Source organism: Podarcis raffonei, chromosome 2, assembly GCF_027172205.1.
Source record: "Podarcis raffonei isolate rPodRaf1 chromosome 2, rPodRaf1.pri, whole genome shotgun sequence".
In the NCBI taxonomy this organism is placed as follows: Eukaryota; Metazoa; Chordata; class Lepidosauria; order Squamata; family Lacertidae; genus Podarcis; species Podarcis raffonei.
In genome coordinates this window covers 118,514,914-118,528,280 of record NC_070603.1, presented here as the reverse complement: position 1 = coordinate 118,528,280, position 13,367 = coordinate 118,514,914, and the positions used below count along the sequence as shown (strand labels likewise).

At 47.7% G+C, this 13,367-nt stretch overlaps 1 protein-coding gene across 7 annotated transcripts in view; it reads left to right on the top strand.

Annotated features, from left to right (window-relative positions):
* The window catches only part of LOC128409196 (zinc finger protein 585B-like), a 44,806-nt gene extending 34,964 nt beyond the window's left edge, over positions 1-9,842 (top strand). For 6 of the 7 annotated variants that reach the window (XM_053379435.1, XM_053379439.1, XM_053379436.1 and 3 more), the window contains exons 11-12: positions 1,158-1,236; positions 8,651-9,842. In XM_053379435.1, coding sequence (XP_053235410.1) covers positions 1,158-1,202 — 45 coding nt within the window. In that variant the 3' untranslated portion in view covers positions 1,203-1,236; positions 8,651-9,842. The remainder of the gene's footprint in view (positions 1-1,157; positions 1,237-8,650) is intronic. The other variant, XM_053379434.1, reaches the window with a different exon arrangement.
* Positions 9,843-13,367: the final 3,525 nt, after the last annotated feature.

Sequence of the window (13,367 nt, the reverse complement as noted above, 5' to 3'; positions counted from 1 at the left end):
TGTTTATTACAAGGAACTAGAGCACAGTTAACATTTGCTTTTCATTTTGAAGTAAAACCCGCACTACCAGCTACTCTGCAGTGTAAACACACCACTGATTTGACCATAAGGTGTGCATCGCCCTGAAAAAGGGTAAATGAAAAATACCAAAAAATGGCCGGCGGTATGAAGACATGACACAAAAGGAAAAAGCGATGGGGTGGGAGGAAGAAACCACAAACTCAAGCACCAATTCTCAGAGGTTGTAGTTTATTATCAGGAACAATTTTGGGTCCCACTTGGTAGTTAATTGTAATTGTGGTGTTACAAGGGGCATTTAGTGCTGCAGTCCTATGTATTTTTGGAGCAAATCCCATAGATAATAATAATATAATAATAAATTTTATTTATATCCCGCCCTCCCCAGCCGAAGCCGGGCTCAGGGCGGCTAACAACAATAAAACAGTACAACACAAAACTCTAAAATCATTCATTATAAAATTAATTCAAAACAAACCACTGGCAACCATTGGGCCAGAGCTCCGTGAAGATTGCCGAAGGAGGGAGTCAGGCTGTGCCCTGGCCAAAGGCCTGGTGGAACAGCTCTGTCTTGCAGGCCCTGCGGAAAGATGTTAGGTCCCGCAGGGCCCTAGTCTCTTGTGACAGAGCGTTCCACCAGGTCGGAGCCACAGCCAAAAAAGCCCTGGCTCTGGTTGAGGCCAGCCTAACCTTCAAGATTGAGGCCTGGGACCTTCAAGATGTTTTTATTTGCAGACCGTAAGTTTCTCTGTGGGACATACCAGGAGAGGCGGTCCCGTAGGTACGAGGGTCCTAGGCTGTATAGGGCTTTAAAGGTTAAAACCAGCACCTTAAACCTGATCCTGTACTCCACCGGGAGCCAGTGCAGCTGGTATAGCACCGGGTGAATGTGATTGGGCATTGGGACTCGCTTCTGAGTAGATATATATTGGTTCACAGGGAAGTTCATGCCTGCATTGTGCTCTCTTGGACATAAAAAAGCTGCTTTTACAGTGCAGATGTGCACATTTGAGGCGGCAATCTGTTACATAGGCTAGGCCTGCTTGTGTCAAGATGGATGGAATGTAGTTCCATTCTTTGAACACAGGAAGAGCCTGACTGGGAGATGGTAGCGTTCTTCATTCTCATTTTCATTCCAGATAAGTGTGGATGGTGATTTATTTTTTGTGCAAACTACCGCATAGATTCCGACTGGCGACACAGGGGACCGGAGGTGAGGTAAGACCACTATTCTATCAAAAGCCACCATCATTCTGTGACTCCAGATCTTTCCTTTTGTATAACTAATACCTGAGATGAAATTATCTTTTTAAAGATTTGGAACAGTTAGTTGTTGTTTAGTAGATAATCCCTAAATATATTCCTGGCTTGTCTGTTACCGATGGGGTATTCATGGGGGTTTAGTCAGATTAGTCCAGTGTCAGGGAACTGCCATCGGAAGCACAGGAGGTGAAAGGGCTCACAGAGGTTGGGAGAGACTTATCAGCTGAGGAGGGAACCAGCAGGGGGAGAGAAGGAGTTCCAAGGGAAAGTGAGGCGGAGGGATGGCTCAGAGACACTTCCAGCGAAAACAGTGGGGAGGTTTCAGGACCTCCTATAGGGACACCCACTCCTCGCCGGAAACTGTCGCGCCGAGAGTCCAGAAGGCGCGTTTCCGTTAAGGAGCTTTTATGCTGGAAGAAATTCCGTAAACGCCCACTGTCGGATTCTACCAGCGACTGACGGAGCCATGCTTAAGGAGCTCCGTTACAGACAGAGGTTTGTGGACTGAGCCAAACTCTGAGGGACTAGGAATTTCACGCACAAGCAGCTCATCATCCCATCACAGCAATCCGACAGTCCCTGAAGGCAGCTTGTGCAGAGAGGCATCATGAGCAACCCAGCCGGAACCGGAGAAGCGGGAGGAGCTGGAGCGGGTCCAAGCCTGGAAGAAAGGTACCGGGTGTTGGAGGTCCAGCTAGCGCTGCAAACGGCGAGGCTCGAGGAGAGGAGGGCGCAGGATGCAGAAAAGGCAAAAGGCTCCCCACTGGCAAGAAAGATGCCAGGATTGGTGCAGAAGTTTGGGGGGGATCCCAGGAACTATCAAGCCTTTAGGACAGAGATGCAGTATGCTCTCAATCTGCAGTTTGACGACTTTCCCGACGAGGAATCGCGAGTGGCGTTTGTGGTTGGCCATCTCGAAGGGGGGGGGCGAGAGACTGGGTTAGACCCCTGATGGCAGGGAATAATGACGTCCTGAAGGACACGAGGAAGTTTTTTCGCGCCATGGACCTGATGTTTTCCAGCGACATTGAGCAGGGAGTGGTGCGCAGACAGTTGATGGCTTGTAAACAGGGGAGCCGATCTGTCCGTGAGTACTGGACTGAGTTTACCATGTTGATACATAAATTGGGGTGGGATCTATCGGCGGAACCCATTCAAATGCTTTTCGAAGAGGGGCTTTCTTCGGCGGTGAAAGACGAACTTTCCCGGGCGCCCAGGGCGGAGTCTATGGACCAGCTGACCAAATCAGTGCTGACCATTGGAGCGCGCCAGGAGGTGAGAGCCTTGGAGAAGCGGGAAGGGAAAGGGGAGCGTTGGAGGGATTTCCGCATTCCAGAAATTCCGGAGCCAACTTTCCCGCCAGGAGAGCCGATGGAAATTGGAACAGCGCACGCGCGCGCAGTTTCAAATCCCAGTGAAGGGCGGAAGAAGGAGGGGAAGAGCGCCAAGAAATGTTATCTCTGCCAGCAGCCAGGTCACTTTGCCAGAGTCTGCCCGCAAAGAAAGGAATGGCAAGGGATGGCGGGAGCTGTTGGGGAAAAGGAGGAGGAAGTCCAGGAGCAAGTAAAAGCCAACGCCTGGCTGACACCGTCAGGGCACAGCAGCCAGGCCAAGGAGCAGTAAAAGTGCCCACGCCGGAACCTCCAAGACCAGCCCTAGTGATAGAGGTGTTGCTAGAGCTGCCAAACGGACACCCACTAAAGATAAAGGCGCTATTGGACTCAGGCAGCTCCTGTAATTTCATGAGTAAGGAGTTTGCAGCTGAACACCAGATACAGACAATCCCTTTAAGTAAGCCCCTGCAGGTGACCACGATCGATGGGAGGGAGCTGTTGGGAGGAGAAGTTAGCCTACAGACTGTCCCAATGGTAATGAGGGTGGCCAGGCACACCGAAAGAATAGCGTTCAATGTGGCCACCTTGGGAGGGGCTCCCATTATTTTGGGAATGAGCTGGCTAGCGTTGCATGATCCGCTAGTGGGCTGGCATCAGAGAGTGGTCTCCTTTGGGTCAGCACATTGCCTGGAACACTGCAAGGAGGGGAAGGGGCAAGAGCCTTTCTAGCAGGGACGGAAGTAACGGACAAAGGGAAGGTGCCCAAACAATACGCTGACCTGAGCAATGTCTTCAGCGAAAGGGAAGCAGACAAACTACCACCGCATAGAGCCTTTGACTGCCAAATCAATCTAGTCCCTGGGGCCCAGCTCCCAGTGGGCAAGCTGTACGCCATGTCAGACAGGGAAATGCAGGAGTTAAGGGAGTTTATTGATAAAAACCTGAAGCGAGGTTTCATCAGAGAGTCCAGAGCGGTGGGGGGCAGCCCAGTGTTTTTTGTGGACAAAAAAAACACGGATAAACCGAGACTTGTAGTGGACTACCGGGCCCTAAATGCAGTGTCGGAACCAGTGGCTTTCCCCATGCCCAGAATTGATGACATTTTGACCAGGGTGAGGAAGGGAAAGATTTTTACTAAACTGGACCTGAGGGGGGCATACAACCTGATACGGATAAGGAAGGGGGATGAATGGAAAACCACCATGTTCACCCCTTTGGGGGCTTTTGAATATCTCGTTATGCCCTTCGGATTACAAGCAGGCTCAGCATGTTTTCAATCGTTCATGAACCACGTCCTGGGACCTCTGCTCTACAAGAATTGCGTGGCCTTCCTAGATGACGTGTTAGTATATTCAGAGAATGAGGAGCAGCATGTAAAGGATGTCAGGGAAGTGTTGAGCCGACTGCAAGCAAACCAGCTGTGGGTGAAATTGGAGAAGTGTCAGTTTCACACCAAGGAGGTGGAATTCCTGGGGTACCGCTTGTCAGACAAGGGATTAGCCATGGATCCAGGCAAGGTCCAGGCGGTGCTGGAATGGAAGACACCGAAAACGAAAAAGGATGTGCAAAGATTCTTAGGGTTTGGGAACTTTTATCGTAAGTTCATCAAGAACTTTGCCCACTGAACGGCTCCCATTACGGACTGTCTCAGTAGCAAGAAGAAATTTGTTTGGACGGCGGAGGCGGAGCAAGCATTTGAGGAATTGAAAAAGGCATTCGCTTCGGAAGAACAGCTCCTGCATGTGGATTTACAAAAACCAATGAGGGTGGAAACTGATGCATCAGACCAGGCGGTGGGGGCGGTGCTTCTCCAGCCGGGGAAGAGTAAGTCAGCGTGGAGACCGTGTGCCTTCTTCTCGCGTAAGCTTAACAAATCCGAGAGGAACTACACGGTATATGACCGAGAACTACTCGCCATTCACGAAGCGTTCCGGAGATGGAGACACTTACTAATTGGTGCCCAACATAAGGTGCAAGTGTGCACGGACCACAAGAATTTAGAGTATTGGAGAACGGCACGAGTGCTCAACCAACGACAAGTGAGGTGGGCCCAGGAGTTCTCCAAATTCCATTTTGAAATTTGCTATGTGCCAGGTCCAGAAAACGTCAGGGCGGACGCTCTCTCACGCAAACCTGAATATTTGGAGGGGGAGGGAGCACCCGAAGAGAGACATATCATCCCAGAGGACCGCTGGGTGTGTGGGGTGGCATTGGTGGGGCAAAGGGAACTGGTAGAGGGAACGGAGAATGATGAATACGCCCAGAATAAGCTCAGATGTCTAAGGAGAGAGGGAGAAAACCCCAGAGGTTTTGAAGAAAGAAACGGGGCATTGTATTACAAAGGGGCACTATATATACCCGAAGGGGAATTGAGAGGGAGAGTACTCAAACAGCTGCACGACAGCCCCACAGCGGGGCATTTTGGGCAACACAAGACCATGTGGTTGGTTACCAGGGAATTTTGGTGGCCCAAGGTGAGGGAAGATGTACGGGAGTATGTAAGAGGGTGTGACCAATGCCAGAGAGCCAAAGGAGAAAGGCGGGCGCCGGCGGGGTTATTAGAACCGTTACCCACACCAGAACGACCGTGGGAGGCGGTATCGATAGATTTTATGACTGATCTGCCGAAATCCAAGGGGAAAACCGCCATCCTGGTCGTAGTAGACCTGTTAACTAAGATGTGCCACTTTGTAGCTTGCTCACATGCAGTCACGGCGGAAGAGACAGCGAAATTGTTTGTAGAACATATTTTTAGGCTGCATGGCGCCCCCTTGAGGGTGGTCTCAGACAGAGGCAAACAATTCACGTCCAGGTTCTGGAGGAAGCTCATGAGCTTACTGCACGTAGAGGTCAATTTTTCGACTGCCAGGCACCCTGAAACCAACGGGCAGGCGGAGAGAGCAAATGGTATCCTCCAACAATACCTGAGGTGTTATGTCAATGACAGAGAGAATGATTGGGTCGAAAAGTTGGCGCTAGCGGAATTTGCCTACAATAATGCGGAGAATGTGTCCACCGGGATGAGCCCCTTTTTGGCTAATTATGGGTGCCACCCCAGGGCATTTCCAGGGGGAGGAGGGGAGAGATGGAGCGTCCCGGCCGCCGAACAGTTTGTAGAAGAAATGGAAGCGATCCATCGTCAACTCCAACTCAACTTAGAAAGGGCCAAAGAAGAATATAAGAGGCAGGCAGACAAGAGCAGAAGGGAAGGTGAAACCATAAGGGTGGGGAGTCAGGTGTGGCTGTCTACCCAAGGGTTGCCGTTCAAGGGGGGTTGCAAGAAATTGAGACCCAAAAGATTGGGACCATTTGAGGTCATTCAACAGGTCAACCCAGTGGCTTTCAGACTCCGGTTACCGAACCACATGAAACTGCACCCAGGATTCCACAGGTCATTACTGTCACCGTATAGGGGGGAAGGTGAAGGGGTTTCCACACGGGGACCAGTCTTAGAAGAGAGGGAAAGCAGCAACCATGTGGCGGAAATCATCGACTCCAGGTGGAAGGGTAATCAGGTGGAGTATTTGGTAGTGTGGGAAGGGGAACCGGAGTCGGAAAACGCCTGGGTGACGGCAGAGGAGGTCAATGACGAGATCTTGATCGAAACGTTCCATCAAAGGTTCCCCAGGAAACCTCAGTCAGTAGCGAGGTTCCGGAGGGAGTACTTTGGCACCACCGACGAGGAGGGGGAACTGGAAGGATTCACGGAATCGGAGTTGGAAGAAGGAATAGACTCCGATGAGGAGGAGTACATAGAAACCGGAAACAGCAACCGGTGGAGGGAAATGTTCGAGACTTCGGAAGATGAGGGAGGTTCTTTCAGGGGTTTTGCTCCCTCGCCGCCCGCAGAGGAGGGGAAGGGAGGGGGTGAAGGGGGCCCTGGAGGGGAGGTGGATGTCAGGGAACTGCCATCGGAAGCACAGGAGGTGAAAGGGCTCACAGAGGTTGGGAGAGACTTATCAGCTGAGGAGGGAACCAGCAGGGGGAGAGGAGGAGTTCCAAGGGAAAGTGAGGCGGAGGGATGGCTCAGAGACACTTCCAGCGAAAACAGCGGGGAGGTTTCAGGACCTCCTATAGGGACACCCACTCCTCGCCGGAAACTGTCGCGCCGAGAGTCCAGAAGGCGCGTTTCCGTTAAGGAGCTTTTATGCTGGAAGAAGTTCCGTAAACGCCCACTGTCGGATTCTACCAGCGACTGACGGAGCCATGCTTAAGGAGCTCCGTTACAGACAGAGGTTTGTGGACTGAGCCAAACTCTGAGGGACTAGGAATTTCACGCACAAGCAGCTCATCATCCCATCACATCCAGTGTTCTTCATTCTCGGGTCACTAGATGTTCTTGGACTACATCTCCCATCATGCCCAGCTGTCTTGGCTGTCTGATCTCTTATCCTCCACCTTGATCTATGAGATCCTCTGATGAGGCTTCCCCACAGTGCTAAGATTCATTTGGCCTTCACTGGGGACTGAGCTTCCATCGGGGCAGGTCCTTGCCCTGTGGAACTCCCTTCAGGAAGAGGTTCAGCAAGAACCATCCCTCCCTTTTTTCAGAGGTCTTTTGAAAACTATATTGTTTACACAGGCCTTTGCAGTATAAATTCTGCCTTTTTAACGAATCAATACTTGTTAAGGTTTTGTTTCTGTTTTTCATGTTTTTTTGCTGGGGGTTTTTTTATATGCACTTTACATGGGGCTCATCCAGCTGGGAAGGTAGCCCATCTAGGAGAAGGAAGACTCTGACCCTTAACCTCTACTGCCTTGTGGTATATCTTCGGGAGGAGAAAAGGCTAAGGAGTAAAACCCTACACAAATCTGGAGTCCCTAAAATGGTTGGAAAGAATCATAGAATCATAGAATCATAGAGTTGGAAGAGACCACAAGGGCCATCGAGTCCAACCCCCTGCCAAGCAGGAAACACCATCAGAGCACTCCTGACATATGGTTGTCAAGCCTTTGCTTAAAGACCTCCAAAGAAGGAGACTCCACCACACTCCTTGGCAGCAAATTCCACTGTCAAACAGCTCTTACTGTCAGGAAGTTCTTCCTAATGTTTAGGTGGAATCTTCTTTCTTGTAGTTTGGATCCATTGCTCCGTGTCCGCTTCTCTGGAGCAGCAGAAAACAACCTTTCTCCCTCCTCTATGTGACATCCTTTTATATATTTGAAGATGGCTATCATATCACCCCTTAACCTCCTCTTCTCCAGGCTAAACATGCCCAGCTCCCTTAGCCGTTCCTCATAAGGCATTGTTTCCAGGCCTTTGACCATTTTGGTTGCCCTCCTCTGGACACGTTCCAGTTTGTCAGTGTCCTTCTTGAACTGTGGCACCCAGAACTGGACACAGTACTCCAGGTGAGGTCTGACCAGAGCAGAATACAGTGGCACTATTTCTTCCCTTGATCTAGATGCTATACTCCTATTGATGCAGCCCAGAATTGCATTGGCTTTTTTAGCTGCCACGTCACACTGTTGGCTTGTCCACCTGCTTCTGGCAACTCCCGCAGCCAAGCTGGTGTCAAACGTCTTGCTCTGCTTTCTTTTGGACCACATCAACAAGGCTGAGAGGGGGGTCTTGTCGTCTGGGCAGCCCAGGACCTCCAGACACACTGCCTAGGCTTGTGCCCTGTGGAGGTCACTTCCGTGCTGCTAACACAGTGGTTTGACTTGACCTCCTGATGCGTTCTCCATTGTCCATCGAGACAGATGGAGGCCAACAATTTTCATATGTCATACACCACCTTGATGTATTTTTATGACAGTGCATATTAGAGCATTTTTCCTCAGTTTGGCATTGACTGTGGCTGACAGTAGTCCAGAACATCTGGCATGGGGGACCAGGTTGTCAAAGTCTGCATTAAATTAAATCCAGGCCCCCTTAGGACCAGTGTGGGGACTGTTTGGCACTACAGATCTTACAGATCTCTCTCTCCCACCCCCATCCTAACCTTATTGTGAAGATAAAATAGGTATCAGGGAGAAGAATCATCTGGTTTCCCTGAGCTTAAAAACAAATAAATTTTCACTTTCTTTTTCAGCTTCCTCGATCAAGATTGCCAGCCTGAAAATGAACAAAAAGAAGTTTTAATTAATTTACGTATTACGTTTTTTGTTATACTGCTCTGTGGCCCAAAGCCCTCTGTGAGTGGTTTATACTTAAGTGCAGATTTTTTTAAAAAAAGAAAAAGCACCGGAATATATGAAATTGCAATATATAACAGTATATAGATAAATGTTGTTAATAATGTAATTTAAATACACGTACTCTGGAATGAAGTAAGTCTTCGGCTGGTTGGTCTTAGGCCCTCGGCCTCCACTTCCCTTTGTTGTGACTGCAAGGATAAAATATTGAGGGTGAGGGCATGTCCTCCTCATCTTTTAACGGCCAAGTTGGAAATGTGTCTATGCAAACGTACACACATTAAATACATGTACGCACATATCTGTGCATGCTTGCCGAAAGGCATCAGGTGGATGAACTTGATGAACCTCCTTGTACCATAGGTCCCCGGATTACGATCCTATGGCTGATAGAGGTCTCTGTCCTGTGGCAACCTACCCATCGCATATGGCATGGCCTCTTTTTCCTGGCTGCGTGGCTATACCAAGATTATCATTTAGAAGTTCCTTGCACAGCACGGATTCAGGAGGAGTGGGGTTGTATTAGTCACTGCTGCTGCCTCTGTCCCATCCCTGCTGCCCCTATCTTCCTTTTAGAGGCTCCTCACATTATTTAGATTGGGACCAGGACGACTTCCTGTTGCAGACATTCGTTCCTCCATGTATTTGGGGAGGGGGCCCCATGGCTCAGGACGAGGGTGCAAAGGGGTGGGGCATGGCATGGCATGGCTACCCAGAACATTTCTCCTCTCCTTTAGCCGATTCTATTTTAAAAGCCCAAACAAAGCGCTAGTTTAACTGGAAACCCCTGAATCAGTTTACACCAAGCTACTATTTGTTCTTCTGCCTCCTCCCGCGGTCATTTCTTAAAAACACAAATTGGTATAGAAAGGAAATAATAATAATAATATCCAGTTTGAATGTAACTAGTTCTACTAGCAAATTTACCAGCCCTTGTTCGACTTGTTGTAATTTTTAAAAAAAAAAAAACCACAACCCTGCTTTGTAGCCATGCTCTAGACACTGCTCCAAGTGCTTCTAATTATTTTTGTATATCGGTAAGAGATTATTTTGAATCGCTGACTAAATAAAGCTACGTTACCTGTACAATATCGCTGATATTTTTTCCCCGGCGGTGGGAGGGGAGATGTCCACTTCCTTCTATATTTTTTCAGTGTGCTTTCCCTCGCCACCTTCCGCTCTCTCCCCTAGTGAGTGTTAACAGGATGGGACAGGTGACATTCTCTAAACCGGGTTCCCATTTTCTAAACTGGTATGGTGTGAGGTGTGCAGAATCTAGCATGCTTTATAAAGGGCCCAAGAAGGGCAGAGCGCAGCCGTATTTTGGCCAGCAGTGCTTTGAGGAAGCGTAGAGTGAGAGACTCGCAATGGCTAACCAGATGTCTGTGAGAAACATCAAAACAGGACCCGAGCACAAAAGCACACTCCTCCTCTGTGGTTTCCAGCAACATTATTGTCTGATTGTGGAGGCAGACGGTAGCCATTGCTAGGCTTATGTGCCATGTATTTATTTCATCTTTTAAAGCCATCCTAGTGGTACAGCCTTAGCAAATCCTTCCTTTTAACTGTCCCGAATCTTCCCACATTCAGCTTCCTTGGATGTCCCTAGTGTTGTGAGAGAGGGAGAAATCTTTTTATATATATAATAATTTTCTTTTATTCTTATAGACATTTTCAATGTACGATTCTCCCATATTTCCCCCCAGCTTTGACTATCTATCTGCCCTGTTATCCCCTTTTACCACACCTCTTTTAATTGATCCTCCATTTCTACTAATATTTTATAAATTTCACTGGTTTCCCCTTTTATAACTGTATTTTCTTCTTTGGAGATGGTATTTAACACATCAGATTAAATCAAATAAACAAGGAATATTCGGTGTTAGGTTGGAGGGGATGCCAGGAAACAGGGAATTCTGTTCACATGTGGTAGAGGTGTAAATCTGTACATTTTTTAGCAGAGTGTTTAAGGAGATAACAGAAATCGCTGGGTTAAAGCTGACTGAAAGCCCAGAGGTAGCATCATTATCAATTTACGATGGGATGGAAGGTTCGCAGGCCATGAAGGGCTTGCTCACAAATTTATTGACAGCTGAATTATGAATTATGATAGCTAGGAAGTGGAAGGGGGAAGCAGAATATACAATGGAAGAATGGTATAAAGAGGTGTGGGATATAGCTATTAATGATAAATTAACATGTGCCATTAAGGTAAGATGGGGAATATGCAGGAGAAATTATTTTGAGGCGATACGGAAGGTGTTTGTAGAATTTGTACTGTTAAAACGGAAAGGGGTCAAACCATCACAAGAAGTGTTGAAATTTTGGGAGGTTGGATAGTTACAATGGAATGGTCTCAGGCATGGGGTGCACATTTTTATTCCTACATATTTATGATTATTACTTTGTCAAAATAAAACAGAAAAAAGAAATTTTTGGGCATTGAATTACAAGAGGATCTGTCCTGGAGTGTCAACACAAGGGGGCTTGTGAAGAAGGCGCAGCAGAGACTACTTTTTGAGAATTCTAAGGAAAAACCATCTCCCGCAGAAACTGCTGCTTGCCTTCTATCACTGTGCCATTGAGAGCGTGCTCACTTATGGCTTATGTGTGTGGTACGGAAGCTGTACTACCCAGGACAGGATGGGGTTGTGCAGAGTTGTTAAGGCAGCAGAGAGCATTGTTGGCTGCCCACTCTCCACCTTAGAGCAGATTTATGCCACAAGGTGCCATAGGAAGGCACTGGACATAGTAAAAGATCCATCGCATCCTGGTCACTGTCTCTTCGAGCTCCTGCCGTCGGGACGGAGATACAGGACGATGAAGACAAGAACGAGCCGTCTTAAGAACAGCTTCTTCTCCAGAGCGATCTCGGCCCTGAATGGGAAGCCTGGACTTTGAAAGTCATCTAATCTTCCTTGCTGTACTATACTGTATTGTTTTAATTAGTGTTTTTATGGAGCAGTCAAGTAATTTCGTTGTCCCTGAGAGGGGGCAATGACAATAAAGATATTATTATTATTATTATTATTATTATTATTATTATTATTATTATTATTATTATTAAAAAATGTTTTTCCTCTCTCTACCCTGTCCATGCCACACATAATTTTATAAACTTCTGTCACGCCACCTTCTTCCTTGTCTTTTCTCTAAACAGTCTCAAATGCTTCAATATTTCTTCATATGGGAGTTGCCCCACCTCCTTGATCGTTGTCTGTTGTTGCTTCGGTTTTCTGTACGCTGCTTAGAGATATTTTTAATAGATTAAGTGGTATAGAAATGAAATAATCAATCAGTTGGGCTGCCCTTTTTTGAACCTTTTCCAACTCTGCAATATCCTTTTTGAGGATTGGTGACCAGAGCTGGTACTCTGTATTCCAAATTTCAGTCTTTTTTTAAGTAGGAGACACAGCTACCTACCTGTATTGCACACCCTTGGCTACCTGAGGTTCAGGCAGGCCTGGAAGAGGAAAATAAAATATTTCCAGCATGTCAGTTGGGTAAAATATTCCTGCATTGCAGAGGTTGGGCTAGATGACCCTCTGGCCCCCTTCCAACTCTGCCATCCTGTTAATTTCTCTGATCAGCAGCTAGCTTGATTTTAATTTTACTTATATACTACCTTTTTAAAAAAGCACCTCTAAGTGGACTATATGAAATCGTATAACAGACGCGAGAATGCACAGCTACAATAAAGACTTTAAAAACAAGTAGGCATAATAAAATAATCAGCTAAATATTGTGGCTAGCCATCTCTGACTGTTCCCTACGTAACAATGGGGTCTGTTTCTGAGATTAAATAGTGAAATTAAATGATGGCTAGAGAAAGGGGTTTCTTGGGAGGAAAGCAATGGCAACCCTAGACAGCATCTTAAAAAGCAGAGACATCACCTTGCCAACAAAGGTCCGTATAGTTAAAGCCATGGTTTTCCCAGTAGTGATGTATGGAAGTGAGAGCTGGACCATAAAGAAGGCTGATCGCTGAAGAATTGATGCTTTTGAATTATGGTGCTGGAGGAGACTCTTGAGAGTCCCATGGACTGCAAGAACAAACCTCTCCATTCTGAAGGAAATCAGTCCTGAGTGCTCAGTGGAAGGACAGATCCTGAAGCTGAGGCTCCAAGACTTTGGCCACCTCATGAGAAGAGAAGACTCCCTGGAAAAGACCCTGATGTTGGGAAAGATGGAGGGCACAAGGAGAAGGGGACGACAGAGAACGAGATGGTTGGACAGTGTTCTCGAAGCTACCAGCATGAGTTTGACCAAACTGTGGGAGGCAGTGGAAGACAGGAGTGCCTGGTGTGCTCTGGTCCATGGGGTCACGAAGAACATCTGTTTGGGGTGCCGAAGGTTCAATCCTGTAGCTTCTCCAGGCAGGGCTGGGAGAAATACCTGCCTGAAATCCTGGACAGCTGCTGCAAGTCAGTGCAAACAATACTGAGCTATAAGGACCTATGGTCTGATTCAGAAGAAGCCAGTTTCCTATGCCCCCTTGTGTAAGTAGTGGTTGAACATTTGCCTTGCCTGCGGAAGGTCCTGGGTTCAAATCCTGACATCCCCAGGCACAGCTGGGAGAGTCCTCTCCTATGAAATCCTGGGCATCTCGCATTA